At 34.4% G+C, this 14191-nt stretch overlaps 2 protein-coding genes across 4 annotated transcripts; one reads left to right on the top strand and one right to left on the bottom strand.

Moving 5' to 3' along the window:
* Positions 1-1110: 1110 nt before the first annotated feature.
* On the bottom strand, positions 1111-10950 carry LOC114388004. Of its 3 annotated transcripts, XM_028348325.1 has the most exons (11): positions 10579-10947; positions 10148-10376; positions 8936-9083; positions 8134-8232; positions 7535-7692; positions 6754-6919; positions 5477-5613; positions 3940-4618; positions 2539-2651; positions 1814-2069; positions 1111-1631 (listed from the first exon to the last, which is right to left on the bottom strand). In XM_028348325.1, the coding sequence occupies exons 1-11, from the start codon at positions 10751-10753 to the stop codon at positions 1338-1340; spliced, it is 2454 nt and encodes an 817-aa protein (XP_028204126.1). In that variant the 5' UTR covers positions 10754-10947; the 3' UTR covers positions 1111-1337. The 3 variants fall into 3 exon arrangements, with proteins under 3 accessions (XP_028204126.1, XP_028204128.1, XP_028204129.1); XM_028348327.1 differs by lacking the exon at positions 10579-10947 and having other exon boundaries at positions 1215-1631; positions 8936-9091; positions 10148-10267; XM_028348328.1 differs by lacking the exon at positions 1111-1631 and having other exon boundaries at positions 1963-2069; positions 2537-2651; positions 10579-10950.
* Positions 10951-11363: 413 nt separating this feature from the next.
* LOC114386788 (probable plastid-lipid-associated protein 4, chloroplastic) lies at positions 11364-14118 on the top strand. Its single transcript, XM_028346833.1, has 6 exons — positions 11364-11726; positions 12053-12166; positions 12837-12932; positions 13023-13097; positions 13405-13472; positions 13659-14118. Exons 1-6 carry the CDS (start codon positions 11415-11417, stop codon positions 13729-13731), a joined length of 738 nt encoding a protein of 245 aa, XP_028202634.1. The 5' UTR covers positions 11364-11414; the 3' UTR covers positions 13732-14118.
* The last annotated feature ends 73 nt before the right edge of the window (positions 14119-14191 follow it).

The following is a 14191-nucleotide window of genomic DNA, read 5'->3' as shown; positions in this document are numbered from 1 at the left end:
TCACAGTTTAGTGTGGTGGGTATGTTTGTTTATGGTAGTTGGATTTCTCGCCGCAAAGAGACTTTTTTATCCAAATCCTATTAGAACTTTCTCCTTAATCATTATTGGGTGTGCACTGGAGTGATTATTTGTTTATGCTTAGTACAGAATGTTTATTTGTTTAAGCAAAGAATGTGGCTGTCTTAGAAGGGAACCTTTTTTGTAATGCTTAGTAATTTGATGTGTTGGGTGGCAGCACCTGAAGCTGTGGAAGCAATCAAGCAATAAAACTTGAACTGTAGTAAATTACTGCAAGGAGACAATAAAAGCTGATTTTTATGATGTTTGTTGGCCTTGTAGATGGGTTCAACTTGCCTGTAACAATAAAAGCTGTTAATGGCACCGGCAACTCTAGCACTGCTGGCTGTGATGGAGATTTGAGGAAGAATTCTCCGTCTCAGCTAGCTTCAAAGAATGGTGACAAAGTTATTGCTGGCCGAAGTGCCTGTGATGTCTTTAACACTGATGAGTATTGCTTGCTGCAGAGGCACTTATGGAAACCCTGCAGCCACATGTTTGTCTTCAAACGATTCAAGCATTTTTGAGCGTGTCCAACAGCATATAATTTTGCACATTATGACCCGAGTATAATAACTTGGTCGGGAGCATACTACATAATTACTTTAGTCACAATATTTTTCACGCGTTCATAATAGGGTGCATTAGAGATTTGTATGATGTATTCTTATATTTTTATCATACTAATTCTATATGCTCATAATTAGTCCTCATCTTAACTATAACATAATTCTTGTTAATATTCTTTTTGAATGCAAGAATCAAACAGTATGCTCCTATCATGGCAAGACGGTTGCATGCAATGAATCCAAAACTTATAAAGCCATTCATGTTCCCATTGGTATACATGTTTACATCATGGATCACGTTCTAGCAAATTATGTATGTTGAAGGTCTTCTTAATGTTACACTTGACTGGTTCCTATTTTTTGTAATTTTCTTTTTTTGGCTTTTGTTGCTTCATTGACTTCTATTGAGTGAAACATAAATTTATTCGAGGATGTCTAAAAAGCCTCTACAAAACTATTAATGTAAATTAGGAATTCTCTGTTGTAATTAATCTACATTTTTTTTTCAATGAGAACCAACATTGAGGACGGTTTCAACATTAGAGAGAAAAGTTAAAAATGAAAACTACCCAACTCAAGCATTCCGTATAACAAATCCAAAGGGAGAAAAGATAGCTAATACACAAGCTTCCCATTTTCCTTTACAAAAAAATGAAACAAAATTTACATAATTACAATATCTGTAAGTAACACTGAAAATGGTATCACTAACTATCTGGACTTTACACTGCTCTGATTTCCTTGTGTTTTTGATTGGTCCTCAATTTCCTTTAAGTAAATTTCTGATCTGTCTTCATTTTCAAATGGTAAAATTGACACGGGGACAGCAGGAACCGTATGCCACCTCTCCCTTAGAAAACTTCTGAACTTTTTAACCATTTCTCTCCGAAACTCAAGCTCCCTTGTGAACATATCAAAGAGAAGAAAGGAAAAAATGTACTTGAACGGGATAATGAGGAGAATGGTTGCAGAAGATATCAGCACCAGTGCAACCTCAGTAGTTATCTGATAAAGATAATCATTAAACATCCTCTAAGACAGGAGTAAAGATCAAAATAATATAAAACACTCTCCCAAAAGCTGATAAAGTGTCAGATCATACTAAATATCCCCAAGACAGGAGCAAGATCAAAATAATATCAAATAACATCCCAAAACACCTAAAGAACAAGGTTGAATATTCATACCTGTGGATGGCCAGAAAGTAAAATGGAACGCATTTTGAGGAGGAAGACATTCACTTGCTGCATAAAATTCTCAACATCACGCATGGCATCTTTTACAGCAATAATCTTTTGTATAGTATTGGATGGTGGCTGGTCACGTATTGTGACTTCACCAAAAGATCGTCCAAGGCGGCCTTGCTCTTTAAGGGCCCTGATTGTCAGCATGCCAACTGCCAAAATCATCAGCATCATGGGAAACATATATGACAGCAGGTTTCTGGAAAGGCAAATTAAAACATCAGCTCAAAAAACAATAACAGCATGGAGGAAAAGGTGCCCAGAAACAATTAGCTGGATCATCGATTAGTTTGTAATAAACATAAGCTATAAATGCGTAGTCCAAAGAATGGTCCTCTAAGGAAGCCATATATCACCAACCAAAAGAATTTAAACCCCAAGAATGTAATCAATGAAACAGTTTCTGTGAGTATAATGTCATAAATTTTTCCATGATAATCATTCATTTTTCCTCAATATCCATACCACTGGAAATATTATATATCCCCATAAAATTATCCATTCCTACTACTCACAAAGACTTGGAAACAAATTAGCAAAACTTCAGAAAAAAGGAAAAAAAAAAAAAAAAGAAGCTAGCTACCAAATGATCATCATGCTGACTTGTGAGTGGGAAGACAACAACCATCAATAGCATAATTAAAAAAAAATGAGGTGAATACATGCACCTATAAATTATTGTATAGGCGAGTCCAAGAAATGCAATGGTCAAGTGTGGCTCCTCCCAGTGTCTAAGCTTTTCAAAGTTTTTGACAATCAAGGTGAAAGGAAACATTAGTTCCTGCACAGGAACAAGATCACTGTCTAAGAACTTGCGATTTATGGAACCCATTCAAACAAAACAACAAAAAGATTAAAAGAAGCAATCAAATATGATGGCCTAAAGCAAAATTGCTAATAAAGACTCGTGCCATGAACTGATCAAGATTCAAGAATGAGTTAATACAGGTAACATCAGCAATACAATATATTAAGTTCAATTCAATGCTTGAAAAATGGAAAAGAGAAAAGGGCAATATATCTTTTACCAACCACTATGCTAATCATAAAAATTTAGAATGAGGACAAAATTAAATCTCTACTCAGGTAGAGGGGAGTGTTGCTATACAGGGACTATCGTAACCCTCTCCTCCCACCAAATTTTTCTGAAGTAAACTTTTTTGCATGTAAATTTTTTAAAAATTGTTTAACTTGCCCCACTAAAAAAACTATTATTATTCTTTTGCCCCATCATTGGAAACACTTTAGCTCTACCCATGTCTCTGCTTCACTATAAGTAGCAATGGATGGCCAAAAAGTTTTAAATTGTGTTTGCAAGCAGCCATTGCAGACCAACCTCAGCCATTGTGGTCTGCAATCATAGCTTGATGTGGCTGTGGTGGTTGCAGCCACAATTCAAAACCTCATGGGTCATATAAAGTAAGATTTTTTGGGTCAATTGCTCTCCCCTATGAGAGATGCTTAAATTACACTTCCCTCCCCTATTATTTTAAAATATACACTCCCCCCCCAACCCTCTCACTCTGTCGATAAATATAAGTTACACTTTTATTCCCTTTCAATATAAACAAACATCTTAATAGTATTGAATAATATGAATGCGACCCAATATTATTTTTATCTTTTTCTACAACTTCTAGTGTCACCATTAACTAATTTTAAACATCTTATTATTGATTTTAGTATTTTAGAAAGTATAATGAAGTAGATTAAAACAAGTTGTTAATCACATCAAGAATCAATGAGAAAAAAATCTCCCAAAAATCCATTTACATTAAAATGGACTCAAATATATAACACATTCATCTTTCAAGAACAGAGAATGTATATTTAAGATAAGAGGGGGAGAGTGTATTATAAGCATTTCTCAGGTGAGGGAGGGGGGACTTTGCTCTACTTTATTTATTTTTTCTTTTTTTCTATAGAAGGCTACAATTGTGTGTGGTACCATGTAGGCTGAACAGGATGACATCATTTAACCGCACACTGACAAAATGATCCCAACATAATCTAGTAATTACTAGTTACTTAAATTTATCAAAGGTGATGAGCAAGTTAAGCATCCCAACCTTGAAAAGATCAATGTTGCTGGGTATGCCTTGTAGAGTTGCAGCATCAATGGTGGCTTGAGTCTTCTCCACAACGTGGTACTTTTGTTTGCATGTTTTTGCTGTTCTTTCTGTGAGTGATAAATCAGCCACAACAAGATTCTTACTTAATATTAAACCTTTTACTGAAGTGTTCTTCCAAAAATTAGTGGAAGTACTAGACCCCCAAGATGGAGATTTCATCCACTTCTGCAAGTAGACACTTCCATCTATGTCAAACACATGGCTGCGGCTATCAGATATTTCATCAGAAGGGCGAATTTCTGGCTGATTGCGGGTATTTATAAATCCTGAAACTAGTGGACCTCCCCAATAATTAACAGCTAAAGTTTGGAGGACAATATCACCGTGTGGTGCATTCTGTAAATATGAGAACTGCACAAGCTTGGTGGGATCATCAAGCAACTTTCGCAAATGTTGAAGGGCTTGGAGTCTAGCAATACCATTAATGGCAGTGGTTGTTGCTCTATCCTTTCCTTTGCGAGCTCCATATACTTTAAACAATGACTCATCAGAATCATCAGGTCCATACTCGCGTATGAACCTGTGTAAAGCAATGACTTCACTTATAAATGCGTGCCAAACATCCCGCCTCATCTCGCCTCCTAAGTCGATGAATTCCAGCACCCACCGATTCAACCTAAGTATGAATATAAATAGAAAAAGAAACATAACTTATTTTAAAAGGATAATGAAAAATGCAGCAAAGCACTAAAGACAGAAGTGGAGGACAAAATTGTGGGTTCTGGTGCACATTTGCTAATGAACTATTTTATTAATACATCAAAATCTCCTACATCTCCTTATAAACCTTCCTCTTTGGGGCTGCCTTAATTGCAGCCTCTAGTGGTAATTTAGTCCCACATTCACTAAAAATATGGCTAAAATAGAGCTTATAAAGCCTAGGCAGTCCTCACCTAACAAGCCAATTATGTGAGGTTGAGTTAGGCCCTAAACCCAATTTCTAAGAAAACAATTATATTAACAAATTCCCTATGAAGAATGAATAGGAGAGGCAAAGAATAGGATAAAGAAAAACTTTGTACCAAAGGGCATCTAGGTAGAACCTACCACAAGATGTAGGCAACCTAAAGGGGACCCCAAGAAGGTACTGCCTTTCTTCGGAAACTGGGAAATCTATTTTGTTTAAAATGGGCATGCAAGTCAATTAATATTTTATATAGAAGAGAATTAATCAAATGAAAATATATATACATTATCGGATAGTTAGAATTTATAAAGAATTACATGTATTGGAACTAAGGATCTCACAATAAATAGTTTAATAATTAATTAATTATAAGCCCTAATCTCACTCTAATTGATCTACATTAATATGGTAAGAAGATACATGATAATCAGTAGTTTATTAATTATACACCCTAATCATATTACAATAAGAACAACATAAGACATGCCAGATCATCAAATTTTGTTACACTATAAACCATAAATCCAAGACTCAATATAACTAATAAAAAATGCTTGAAGAACTCACTCTGAGCCAGAAGAAACAGAAACAGCAGAGTCAAAAAGTGCAGACCCGAAAGGCCCAACCTTTGCCTTCTCTACCTGTAATCCATCATGTATAAGATCCAATCTCATGGCTCTCTTCTTTCCCAGTATGCCAACTGCCTGGAACATAGATTTGAAAAGGACATTAAAAAAAGATGGTGATTACTTTTCTTTTTATAGAAACTCTTTTAATTTATAATCTATCACCAGTTCACTTTTACACACATTAGCAAGCAACCAACCAACCAGTCAGTGCCATGCATAATCAATCCTATTTTATTATTATTTACAGTGAATAGTCTCTAATGGATAACTATGTTAATAAGTTCTCATAGATTAATTACTAACAAGTAACAACTAAATGGCATCTCCTCAAACTTAAAATCCCTTGCCCACACTGTTTTCTCGAGTTTAAGGGAGTTCCATTGGACCAATCTTTTCTAGCAATCCACTAGATCTTGTGAATTGGGGTTTGTACGAGACTATGACAGCCTTTCTGTAATTATATTTTGTTATGAAACAAATATAATCCTTCTAGGTTAAGATGGTGCCAACCTTTGACAGCTGTAACATGCAGCCATTATTATGCCAAGTCTAGGCCTGCAGAGCCTCAATTCCATGAGTCTTGGCTGTGACCTGGAAGCCAGCCCTCGAGCCTTATAGAAACCGATCAAATTGGTTGTCTTTGTTCCTAAACCAGTTTGAAACTGGCAGGATCATGGAGTTTTTTGAAGCCCTATTCTTAAAACATTCAACTCTTCATATGCATAACTAGAAACTAATTCTACTTGAATTTGATTCTTTTGATGCTGTACAAGGAGAACTTCAATTTCTTTTATCAAAAGGGGGGCAGAGGGACTAAGATGTGACAAGTCAAGGAGATTTCATAACAAGAGATTACATGACAAGACAGTGATTGGAAATTATGGGCCAAGAGCTGCAACAAGTCAAATGTATTTTTTGGTTGTTATAGGCTTAAGCATTCACCTATATTCCAGTAATAGTAAATTTAATCTTATGTATCATAACACCAAGAAACAACATAAAAATCAGATATACTAATTTTTTTAATTGCATCACCTCAATCATAAAATATGCTTACACATATTAAATACAATATAAGCAATATATATAAATTATAAAGAGTGGTAATTGTGCTTTGTACAGAGAAATCTACAGGTCTTTTTGTATTGCTATAGGGAAAATCCCAAAGCTTATGAAATAGTATATTATATAACCACACATAGAATCATAAAATACCTCAAAATAGATTGCCTTATCAGTAAGAGTAAGTTTGCCAGGCCATGCCATATTATTCTCCCATTTCAGAACAGGTCGCTTACTGTTGGAACCAATGCATAAAATCCTCTCCTCAGAAAGTTGAGGAAACTCTGGAATTTGATATGATATCTGTTTTTGACGCACTCTGCAGTAATATCAGTACCAGTTCAGCACAAAAGTTGTCATACCAGAGAATGTTTTGAAGTTCTGAGAGCATTCCAGCACTATCAAGCAATGAGCATGCTGTAGAACAAACATAAAAGGAAAGATGGAACTAACAAATTATATCATTTATTTATGCTGCAATACTCAACTGAGGCAACTGTACCATATGAAAAGTCTATAAAATACAAAGATTTTTACCATATAATTGAAGCATCAAAACTAAATGTGAACCTTCAATGTAACAGATTCGAGAATTGAAGGGCAAATGAGGAGTCTAAAGCAGAAGCATTATAAAGAGGAAGTTAAAAAATGTGAACAAAAGATGGAAGAACTAAGCATCAATCATACATTTTATTATGGAATTAAGACAATTCCCCCTTATCATGAAAAAATAAATTCCATTCTTTCTGTCTATTCTTTCATGCACTAATTATCCAGATAAAATGAGAATACCTAGTGCACTAGAGCAGTTGAGATTAGCAAATCATTACAGATCATTTATATTCCAACAACTTAGGGGTCAGAAACACATGTTGCTTGGATGTCTTCTCCTAAGATCATCATATCATTAACAGAAAGATGAACAAAAACTCACTTGACAAATTCATTAATGTAATTCAGCCACGAGCTCATAGAAATGCCCTCTTGATCACCAGCAAGTGCCTTAAAAAGATTGTGCACTGTGGGTCGGTCAACCACACCAGAGATTGCAGGAGCAATACGAACAAAAGCCTCCTCAGTGACAAGTTTATTCTGCAAAGTCCACAAAAATTACATATATGAAGTGATCTCTCAAAATCATAAAGAAAAAAGAACCAAATGAAGTAATATAATTACGATGAAAAAAAATAACTGGAAATCCTTAAACCAAAATATCTCCCACCTTCAATGTTCTATCATGATATCATTGACCGATTTCAGAAGATTGAAATGAAATAACTTTTCCTAGATAATCATTAACAAGAGGGAGGACACTATTTTTGGGGTGCAACAGAGAGGATAGTTTAAATTTATAAGTGAACTACTTTCCAGTTAGTCACCTTTAAAATTTGTGTTACAGTTCAATGGACAAACTAGAGAGAGAATTCAAAGGAAAAATGTTATCTCTCTTCTCATATCTCCCATATGCAATCGGCAGCATATTCAATGCTTGAAGGGAAGGTGAAGTACACTAACTAAAGGAAAGAAGTGAACCTGTAAAGAAGCCTTCTCTGCATTGCTGGAAAGGTCATTAGTGTAAGGATTTTCCCAGGCAAGCATGGTTATGAATATCAGCCTCTGGAATGCAGGGTCCTATAGACATGTCCAAAAGCAATGAGCACTGCATTTCTTTTATGGAAATATAATAATAATGTTTATTCAGTATTACAGTATTTGATAATTAAATGGACAAGTGAAACAAAGAGCTCCAGTGAGTTAGGATTCATCTGTCATTGCTGCTTTTTTGGCTATTCAAATTTCACAAAAACCAATTATTGTTTTTCACGATATTTTCTCATAAAATTATTTCACAGTATATGTGTGTTTCCTTCTTTTGGAGGAGGTTGCACAATTCTTTACCACAAGATAGGTCGGATAAAGAACTGAATGACATTTGTGAAACTGAAGACCAGTGACTCCAAAACAACACCATATTGAATTGTTGGAAGGAAATAAAATAAAAATTAATCAAATCTTCATTGTAAAGGTTATAAAATATGTGAAGAGATCATCAAACAAGAGTGGGGCTTAGGTATGGACAACTGTAGGAAAGAGTGGGGGTACACAAGGAGAAGTGGTGTTGGTCAGATGAAAAATAAAATGCATTAGGAAATAAGAAATAGTATTTTTTTTTCTTTAGAAAATTGTGTTCAGTAAATCAACATTTCAAACAAAAAACAAAAAAAATATCACATGAATGTTTGATGAGACCATGATGAACTTAGATAAAACAGAACAGAAAATGAACATCAGACATGGTTTCTAACAAATCATCCAAAGAACAGTTCTTCAATACCTGGAGGGAAGGATGAATATCAGAACCATCCCTTGACAAAAATCTAAAGCAGCAATATTCAACCAAATTACGGGCATTATTATATACAGATTCAGGCACAAGTGCTTCAAAAATTTTCTGCATTTTCTTCCCAGTCAATCCATTCATCCTGCATATCTTATTTTAAAAAGGTCAAATAATAATTTCTTTATCAGTTTGATAGGCATGAAGCAAGCAAGCAATACAAAAAAGACAAGACCCTCATTAACGGTGCTTCCCAGGATTCAATTTTCCATTGACATTAAATTAACAAAGCAACACATGCCAACTAATTGATAACTCATGGCAAATTCCCTGGCCTCTAAGACCACCAGAGGAGGGGGTGCTTGATGTTGTAAGTCCATTCCCTCCCCCCTCCTCCTTCTCAGGCTCGTGGGCGTTGGGACCTTGTTGTACTCAAGAAATAAACATGCTCAGTTCTGAATAAAGATATAAATATTTGGCTTTTAAGCTAGATTTGAGTACAAACACAGGGTTTCCCCTATAAAAGAGTTTCCTCCTTCAAAACACAAGGAATAACAGTCAAACATCTTATTTCCCTTTTACTCTGCAACACTACTTATATATCACTATAACTATTACATCATAATTTATAACTGCCTAATACAAAATTAATATGAAAATAGCTGCCTAATGACTTCCTAATACATAATTATAATAAATCAGGTTTTTCCCTATAAGACCTCCTAAGTAAACCAAAAAATAAAAAATAAAAGTAATGTGTCCTAATAGGAAAGCTGCTTACACACATGTTTAGTATGATAGATTGAAAATTATATTCTTGTGTATCTCAGTCATAACTCAACTCATAGCTAGCAAGAACCACCCTATATTTTTGGATTGAAGAAAGCAGTTTAAGAAAAGAAACTAAAGAAATTATCAGAACCATTTAGTATATTAGTTTATAGTAAACATTTTAAGGCAAAAGAAGAAAATAAACATTATTTAGTGCTTTCTCTTATTACACTGTCTTTTTCAGTAATTTTGGGATAACAAACAAATAATTTTACTGTGCATTTCAAGTGCAAAAGTAAAAACATGTATCATATAGCACTTCAATTATATACTTTAGTCTTGAATCTGTTAATATATATTCCATTTGATGAATGCACTGGTCCAAGGACCAATATAAAAGAATTTACATCCAAAATAGAAAGATTCACGCGTATTCACCTGCTGAATTGTTCAATACAAATCACAGCAGCTAGAGAAAGAACCCCACATGGTGTTCTGCGGTCAATTGTCTTCTCTATCATTAAAATGTCTTCCATAACTTGAAATCCACAATCATTTTCAGGATCAGGCTTCCTAGTTTGACCAGGTTTTGCAAGTGGAAAGGTAACTTCATTCCAAAAATTTTGGGTCCTCGACATCAATACATTCCATCTTTCTTGGATAGAACCTTTGAAAAATAAATGGAAATTTAATTATTAAAATAAACAGCCAGAATGAGAGAGAGATAAAGGAAAATAATACACTATAATTTGGAGAAATGTTATTTTCTTTTAACCTCAAAGACAAGATTGTGACTAAAACAAGAAGGCAGAAGCTTAAAAAGTGTGGTACCACTGGTAGCATTAGAAGTAACAAGAGAAGGAACGTACTAGTACTTATGTCATTTAGCTTCCATTTATCCCCTAAGGACTGCGCCACGAACTTGAACGGGAACTTTTGCTCTGAGAATATTCTTCTGGAATACTTGTAGTTGTATGCACTGTGGGGATAAATCACATATCTGGGCGATATCCCCAACTGGGTCATCGGAAACTTTGACCCCATGATTTCTTCTTTTTTTATTATTTTGTTGTTGTTCGGTATTCAAGATTCAAACTTGAGAAGAAGCATCAATGAAATGATTATAACAGAAGAAGAGGATGAGACTTGAGAGAGAAAATGATTAGAAGAGATCATCAATTCATACTTTTGCACTTCTGCCTGCTCTGCTCTGTCTTTTTGTGAGGGCTACCGACCGAAGCGTTTGTGGTCTTTTTTTATTTTTGCTATAAAAAAAACATTATATTACTCGTGTTTTTAGACATGGCACCGTAGATTCGAACCATCCACATTTAAATTTTTATTTATAGAAGTTAATTTTTCCTTTTATTAGATATTTTGAAACAAGTTATTTTTAAGAAGAAAATATATATATATATATATATATTAATTAAAATTTGTTGAAAATTATAAAATTAGAAGAAAGTTTCGTTAAATAAAGAGTAAAATCTTTGAAAATTTATAAATTTTAGTAAATAATAATAAAAGTATTTGAAAATGTGTTAAAGTTGCTAAATTGTCTTCGGGTGGAGGGTATCTTTTATTGATGGTGTGAAGTGTTGACAAATTTCCACGCAATATGTTATTTTTATGATAGGAAAGGCAATATGTTATGAGTTGTATGAGTTGTGGCTAATAAAGAAGAAGGGCATAACTAACATAAGGCATGGCCTTATCCTCTCCCTTCCTCATTTCAGCTGTGAACGCCACATGTTCAGTACCCCATTTCCATTTCCATTTCCATGCACAGCCACTTTCACTTTCTTCTTCTCACTTCCCAATTAATATTAGACCCTCCACCCATCATCACGTTCATGTCTCTCACAATCACAAATGGAGAGCAAAAGTTTCATTTTTCACTTCCTTCTTGAAGAAAGGCAAAGATGCTAAGATCATCAAGGAAGAAATGCTTGAGGCCATTGCACCGCTTGATCGAGGGGCTGATGCCACTCCCCAAGACCAGCAAACAATTGATCAGGTCAGCTCAATTGCATGTCTACAATGAATGAAAGCTAATTAGTGTTAATTACTTTGTCAGGGGTCTAACTCAATTGGTTCAGCAGAATGCTAGAGTTATTGTGAATCCTTAACATTATCTTTGATTCCTACCATAAAAAAAGAAGAAAGAAGCTCTACACTAGTCTAGTTTGTGAAACTCCAATTTTGAACAATATTGGTTGTCTTCTATCCATTCTCAAAGATCTACTCAATATATGTTGTCTTGCATGCTAATTTCTTCCAACAAAAATTTCTCAACTTCATTTGCATTTTTATTCTTGATTCGTGGAACTCATTTCTTAATAGATTGCGCGGGAACTTGAGGCAGTTACTCCAATAAAGGAGCCCCTCAAAACTAACCTACTCGATGGAAAATGGGAGCTTATATACACTACCTCGCAGTCAATCTTGCAAACCAAGGTAAACAATTCTTTTCCCCTTACTGTAGTTCATCACATTTATATTTTATATTCAGCTAATAAACCATCCAAGGACTAAGATATGTTTAGTTAGATATTATGATTTGATGCATCTAATGTTTGCAAGCATGTTGCAGCAGGTTCTTTCCTTCTATTCTGTGTTTACATGCTTTTTTCTTGCAAAAATTCATTTCCACCGAATGCACATTGAATTCCGTTAATAGAATAAGCTCTAACTCTTAGGTAGAATTTTCAAGAAGTTGCCATTATAGCTCCCCGCCTCAAGTAACAATGTTACCTGATCTTTCACTTTGTCTAGAGTTTAGATCATAGAATTGTCATCCGTGTGCAAATCTTTGCAGAAAAGGAAAATATAAAATCAATACGATTACATGTATTCAGTCATTTACTAGTTATCTAGCACATTAGTATCAAAACTAGCTTCGCTTTTGTTTTACTCATAATGAAATCCACAGTACTATTTCTTGTGCGATACATGACCCATATTTTAACAAGCTTTCACTAAATTCCAAAATATCTATTTTGCTTCTGTTGTTCCCTTTTCATTTTGCAAGATTAAATGATTCTCTAATAGATTAAAAAAACAACTCTTCTCCACCTTGCCATCTACCATTTTTTGCCTGCTAACTTTTTCAATAATGCAATGACAGAGACCAAAGTTGTTGAGATCAGTTGCAAATTATCAAGCAATCAATGTCGATACTCTAAGGGCCCAAAATATGGAATCTTGGCCATTCTTCAACCAGGTAATACTAGTGAAATTGAGACAACTTTTCACCATTAATTCATTCTCACTCAAACATTTGCTTATGTAAACAAAAATCAATATTGTGTAGGTGACAGCAGATTTAACACCTTTAAATCCAAGGAAAGTGGCTGTAAAATTTGATACTTTCAAAATTGGAGGCATTGTAAGTATTCGGAGTCTCAATAGCTATCATTGCAATTCTATTTTGTAATGTGCTAGCTGACATTGGCTTAAGAACCTTTAGAAGTGAAAAAAGTATTTGCAAATTCTGTAGAGATTTCTTTCAAATTCTAATGATCTAACAGGCTCCAACAAACTAGTCCATACACATTACATTAGTCATAGTCACTATCCTATACCTGCAATTTGGAACTGCTTAAGAACTAATGAGCAATGCGTAAGTATGTCTCTGCACTTGTTGAATAATAGCTTGTGAGCATGATCTATTCCATCATAATGTACACATGCAGATACCTATTAAAGCCCCTGGAAGAGCTCGTGGGGAACTGGAAATAACATATTTGGACGAAGAACTGCGGTGAGTTACCAGCCAGATTACATGTAGAGAGCATTCTAGTTAGATTCATGTTTATTCTTTTTGGAGAAAGATGTTTATGGACTCATTGGACCTTGCATACCTTATCTCTCCATCGTAATCGTTTTCCCATCATCTGGTATAGATATCAAATACTCGTTGTCATTCTTTGTTGTAATAATCTAACAGGGTATCAAGAGGTGATAAAGGAAACTTGTTCATCCTGAAAATGGTGGATCCATCTTACAGAGTTCCTGAATGATGACATTGTCAGCATTGCAATGCAGTACTTGTTTTCTTCCTCTAAAGGGATTCAAACTACCGTCTTAGCTTACTGAAAATACATGTTGGAGCTTATACTAGCACTGCACCTCTATTCAAGCTGACTTTAAGCATTTTGGAACTGTTCTTCCAGTACAATAGATAAACTGAAATAGTATAGTCTTAAGCTCTGTAATGAGTTCTACTCCCCCACCCCCCGAAATCTGTAATTAAATTTATCTCCTCTAAAAAAGTTAGGTCATTAAAATAAAAAATCAACCATCAATATTAATATTTCAATACATTTATGAGTTTGTTATATATATATATGTACCTAATATTGACTGTAAATTTCTTTATCAATAACTGAGAGTACTTATTCACTTAATTGAATTAGATCCAATATTTATAGAGAAATGATACTTGTATAATAAATTGTTATCACAATTTTTTTTTAAAGC

Source organism: Glycine soja, chromosome 15 (genome assembly GCF_004193775.1).
Source record: "Glycine soja cultivar W05 chromosome 15, ASM419377v2, whole genome shotgun sequence".
NCBI lineage: Eukaryota > Viridiplantae > Streptophyta > Magnoliopsida > Fabales > Fabaceae > Glycine > Glycine soja.
The sequence above is the reverse complement of the archived record's forward strand: the minus strand, read 5'-3'. Positions and strand labels throughout refer to the sequence as shown.